General features: G+C 36.8%; 1 protein-coding gene across 1 annotated transcript in view; it reads right to left on the reverse strand.

Annotated features, from left to right (window-relative positions):
* Window positions 1–3779, reverse strand: part of LOC119591992 (bromodomain adjacent to zinc finger domain protein 1A-like) — a gene marked incomplete in the record, with an annotated part of 16718 nt that extends 12939 nt beyond the window's left edge. Inside the window, 4 exon segments of the mRNA XM_037940798.1 lie at window positions 1–52; window positions 793–928; window positions 2861–3391; window positions 3544–3779. The exon segment at window positions 1–52 is cut by the window's left edge and continues 101 nt beyond it. Of these exon segments, the coding sequence (XP_037796726.1) occupies window positions 1–52; window positions 793–928; window positions 2861–2973 (301 nt within the window).
* Window positions 3780–5711: the final 1932 nt, after the last annotated feature.

Genomic DNA, 5711 nt, shown 5'->3' on the forward strand with positions numbered 1-5711 from the left:
AACGACCACGCCGTGTCAATGAACCTATGTATATCATTGGCTTGTGAAGAGGCTGTTGAAAAAAAAAAATCAGAAAAATAATTAATATGAGTACCCAGTACTGTATTAACCCATTACTGATGGGTAGCATTCATAGAGGCCCGGGCCTCGCTGTCGGGGGCTTATATCGTCGCCCGAGCATGCGCGACCACTCATGCCAAATACCAGCATCCCATGCCGTTTCTTCGTAATACTACGAAAATATGTTGTATTTTCAGTTTTCATTATTTTTTACAGTCTCTACTTGCCAAACTTCCTGATAAATCGAGACTGAGGGGTATTTTTGTTGTTATATAGACTCCATAGTTGATCATTATTCGGTCTATAGTCCGAATAAAATAAGCAGTGTGCGGCAGCATGGAGTTGAAATTGTCGGTTTGTTGCATTTTTTTTGTTTGTTGCATGGTAAAAATGAGAAAGTGTTAAAACCGACTTAATCACACTTTCACTGGCAGAAAAATGGCATGTCCATGCATCCTCTATGGCATGTGCGTACGTGCCCCCGGCAGATGGTCCCACGTACATGCCACCCGTCGGCAATGGGTTAAGACTCCAAAACATTTTTTTTTTTTTAAGCAGAATATATAATACAATTCAAAGGTTAATCCTCTTTCCTATTTTACTTAACTCACATTCAGGGTAACTTTTTTTTACGAAGTACACAATATTGCCATAGAGTTCTCATCCTCTCCTAACAATAAAAAAAATACATCACAGAAAGCAAAAACGAAACTCACTCTGTCACTCACTCACCTTTGGGACATTGGCAAGGCATTTTCTGGCCTTTGTCTCACTCTCCAAAGCTTCTGCATAAGTGAGACCTGGTCGCCCTGTCAGCTCGCAGGTCCACACCATAGCATTACACAACACCAATCTCTCCCAGTACTCACTGCAAATAATTATTAATTATCGTTAATTTTTTTTTTTTCATAGTTTTACATTCTATAACTGAATATCATATATCTATTCTAATAATAATACACACATAAGAAGAAGAATACCTGCCTAAAAGGCATTGTTGCAAATTAGCCTACAGAACATTTCATATGATACCTTTAGATGAAATGACGCTGGGTAAAGCTTTCTAGGCAAAGCACTGAACTCTTTCTGAGAGAGATTGCAGTGCGTGTGTGGTATGCATATATATGAGGTAGTCCAGGAGCTGTCTCTGCATTAATGATTCTCTCTTAACCCTAAGTGAAATGCCAACTTCCTACTCTGGGTAATAATCTGTATATTGATTAAAAAAATCAAACTCCTTGTTACATAAATATCTGTACACTAAAATCAGTAACTATTACAAAGCAGGTCAAAGCAAACTGCCTATATATTAAGAAAAGTTTCACATACCCAATCTAACAATGAACTTCCTGTGACGTTTTGTGTGCCCTTCTTGTGGTTCTACCCCCTAGAAGCAGTGGTTCCCAACCCTTTTCAACCAAGATATATAATAATCTCCATGGTCCCCTTCAGCATCTGTCATCTTTTCAGATCCAGTTATTACTTGTTATGAAAAGTGTAATGGTGTTAATAGCCATAGGACAAGAACATCTTATGGAAAGAATGCAATTTACAGATATGTGAGATAATTATGTGCAGGTATTTTAGGCAAGGTAAAATTTTGTTTAATCTGACATCATAATTTTCCTATTGCTCCATGCTCTCCCCCTCCCCCAGAAAGTCCCCCTGAACCCCCTAGGTTCCATGGCCCTCATACTGGGAATCCCTGATGTAAAGCAACAAAACAAGCTCAAACAACTAAGGAGGGCATGAAGTATATTAGGTAAGTAAATATAACAAAGACCATCATAATAACTGTAAACCATACTAATATCAAGTGTCAATTTAACATTAATAAGGGATAACCTTCAAAAATAGCATTCCTGAAACAGTGCATAGCAAATGAAAAGACAAAGGAAAACAGTTTTTGTTTACAGTATCCCCCCCCCTTCCTTCTATCAGCTAAATTCATATCAACCACCTGAACTCTTTGTAAATGCATGGGCTCAAAAGATACTCAATCTGTGCAAATTGTCTAAACCCAAACCACCACTGGCACTATCATTTTAAGGTGTAATCATATAGACTAAATCAATTCTTAATATCCACAATAATAAAAATATGAAAAAATAATGATAATTCATAAATCAAAACTTGAATGAAATCAAATTTGGTAACCCATTTATTTCAATGCCAATCAATGGTTAGGTAATGTGCAATGCTCATCTCTCAGTGCCATCCTTGCAGAAGAATCATTCAACAAACATCATTAAAAATATGAAAAATAATGCAATAACATAAAAAACAAAGTGGGTACATTATGCAAACAACTTATAAAAATACTGCAAGAAAGCATTCTATTTACTTTAGTATTTCCTTTCCTCTCACAGCTTCAAATTTTAGGCCAATAGATAAAGATTTTTCCACATGTTGCACACAAGGTTGCAATCATTATTCTGAATATGCCTTCTCTTACAAAATTGTTAGCTAACTAAATAAAAGAATAACCAGCAATCATAGACTATCTAATAATATGTAAATAAAAAAAGGATAGGCCTACAATACAACCACAAGAAAAAGAAAAAGGAAAAATCTTCCTTATTCTTTACTTAAAATGATTACATAACCAAACCATAAAAGAAAATCAATTATATTTCTCCCTGCTCCCCCCCCCCCACTAAATTATGCAACATAGCAACAGTGCCAAAACTGCCAAAAAAAAAAAACAGACAGTCTACGAACTAACCACATAGGGGGGAGGAAAAAAGCAAAAGAAAATACAGATCCAGAGACGAAACAATAACGGGGACACAATACTCACTCGTAGTCAGTGAAGACCTCGTTGGTGATCTCGCAGTAGAAGACCTTATCCTGGTCGAGGAGGCTGGACGAGGGCTCCTTCCTCGTGAAAGGTCTCTTGTTCAGAAGCGGCATCTCAGAGGAGAGTCATGGAGAGTCCTTCGCCTTTTTCTCTGTCTCTCACTTCCCTTTCCCTCCTCCTGGTTCTCTTCTCGCGCTTCAATCTCTTCCTCTCGTTTTTTTTTTTTTTTCTTGTTTTGTCTTCTGTGCTTCAACCTCTTACTCTCCCGCCAAAGAGGACAGAAAAACAAACAAACAAAAAAAAAAAATACAAATCAGCTGATGACCTCCCGACTGGATTATCTGTTTACCTCCTCCTCCTTCTTCTTTCTTCCTTCTCCCGTGTTTTATTCAGATTCTCGCGCCGTCTCTCCTTTCGACTGTTGTTTAGTCGTCCTCTTCCTCTCTCTCTCTCTCTTTCTCTTCCCCCCTCTCTCTCTCCCTCGCTTCCACACGCCGCCACCGTCGCCACACAACACACACACACCTGAACCTGCGCGGGAAAGACAACACTCGATTTAAACCCAAAAGCGGAGCCCGGCTGCGGCAACGGACGGCGCCGCGTGAGCCCGAGGGGAGGCGGCGGCGGACGGAGGCCCTTTTCCTCAGCGCAGAGGCCGAGACAACAGACAAAGCATCACACACCAACTTCACTGTTCTCGGGCCTCGACTTTCCCGGGAGTTTGGTGACAGGTTGGATTATCGCCTTTTTCCGCTCGATCGGCGCCGATCCCGGGTCGATTCGGGCGACTCGGCTCAGCCCTGGTGGCTTATATCAATATCTGTCATGAAAGGAAGCGCCGCGGAGGCAAAAGGCACGGTATATTAGGAAAAATAACGAGGAGCCGCAAGATTTACTTGATGTTTTGAGTGAGTGTGGGGGCGGAGCTTAATGTGGCGGTGAATCGTGATTGGTCGAGAGATTCCCACAATCCTCTAATCGGGGACAAACGAGCATCGCCAGGCGGTTTTGGCGCCAAATTTTGGACCACACTTTGAAACTCGTGTTTCGAATTAGAATTATTCTCTTATGATTATCAATTCTCAGAAAACAAAATCCTTCCATGCCAATGCAAGTTAAGATAGGGTTTGGTCATTTCTCTTGTCATATTCTAATATACTTACCTTTTTGGAAGGAATATAGCACAAATATTTTTTTTTCTCAGAAAAAAAAAATGAATGGACAATTATTTACATGCATTTATTACATATCAGCATACCAATGATTCAATAAAACTTTACTATCCACATATATATGATCAAGTAAATAAGTTATTACAAGCATAACCATTTATGACATCAAGGAAAGCGGTTAATATTCTATTTTAGGGTTAACGGAACGCCGAATAATATTTATTTCTCTCGCACATTATATAAGTCGTTCCTCCTACAGAAAATATTTAAATGACCTTATATGCAAAGAGTGTATTACTGCGACTCTGCATTAGTAAAATTGACAATGTTATCAAAAAGCACGAACATAGTTTTCTATGGATTTCAAAACATCCAAAATATATGAATGACTTCACCTGACATAGATGGATATTCCTTATATTATGATCGATAGGAAATCACTTCGTAAAATCGATTATGAAGGAACAATGCGTAACGAGTAATAGTGCAAATAAACAGTATATGGAACTATACAATTATAAATTATAAACAATTATAATACAGACGTTCATATATACATATATACATTCACACAATTCACACACAGACACACAGACACACACACACACACACACACACAGACACACACACACACACACACACACACACACACATATATATATATATATATATATATATATATATATATATATATATATATATATATATATTTACATACATATGAATATATGTATATTTGTTTATACACATGATATATATATATATATATATATATATATATATATATATATATATATATATATATATATATATATATATATATATATATATATATATGTGTGTGTGTGTGTGTGTGTGTGTGTGTGTGTGTGTGTGTGTGTGTGTGTGTGTATGTATATGTATACACACACCAAATATACACACACACTATATGTGTGTGTGTGTATATATATATATGTGCATATATATATACATATATATATATATATACATATATATATATATATATATATATATATATATATATATATATAAGTGTGTGTGTGTCTTATGTGCATTCAGTAAATAGGTAATACACAAAGTTATGTGACAAAGGGTCTCTAAAAATATGAATGGATGTAATATATACTTTTTGTATATCAAAGTGCTTACAATAATATAAACTTGTTCATATCAGCGTATTAAGTAAACAAATCGCTTATCTGCAAACATAAAGTCAATATTGTCTAAACATATATTGCAGTGCATTATATCGTGGAATATTTCACCGCATTACAGGAAATAAACATTCTTGTTATATATCAACACAGAAGAAAATGCAGCGGTGTTTACAAATCAGCGTAATAAAACAAATAAACCCATACCGAGCTTTAATGAAATATAACAAAAAACGACAAGCAAGTGACGCAAAAATTCTTAAAAAAGATACTTTCTCTTTCATCTAGAAGCCAAGGTTATAGAGCGTACTATCGAATGGCGGACATGCCCTTCCACGCTCACTGGCTGGAAACCGTGTTGTTTGGCTTCGATTTTGAGTTGCATTATTAAAGCGCGTCTGATACTTTTCGGGAAGAACTTAGTTAAATTTATGGCCTTTGGGGGGGATTTGTATTTGCTATGAATATGGTTTTTGCGTAATTTGGTTGTTTTAGAGGGCTGGAGTTGTTCATAATATTCCC

The sequence above is a fragment of the Penaeus monodon genome, chromosome 1 (genome assembly GCF_015228065.2).
Source record: "Penaeus monodon isolate SGIC_2016 chromosome 1, NSTDA_Pmon_1, whole genome shotgun sequence".
Lineage (NCBI taxonomy): Eukaryota > Metazoa > Arthropoda > Malacostraca > Decapoda > Penaeidae > Penaeus > Penaeus monodon.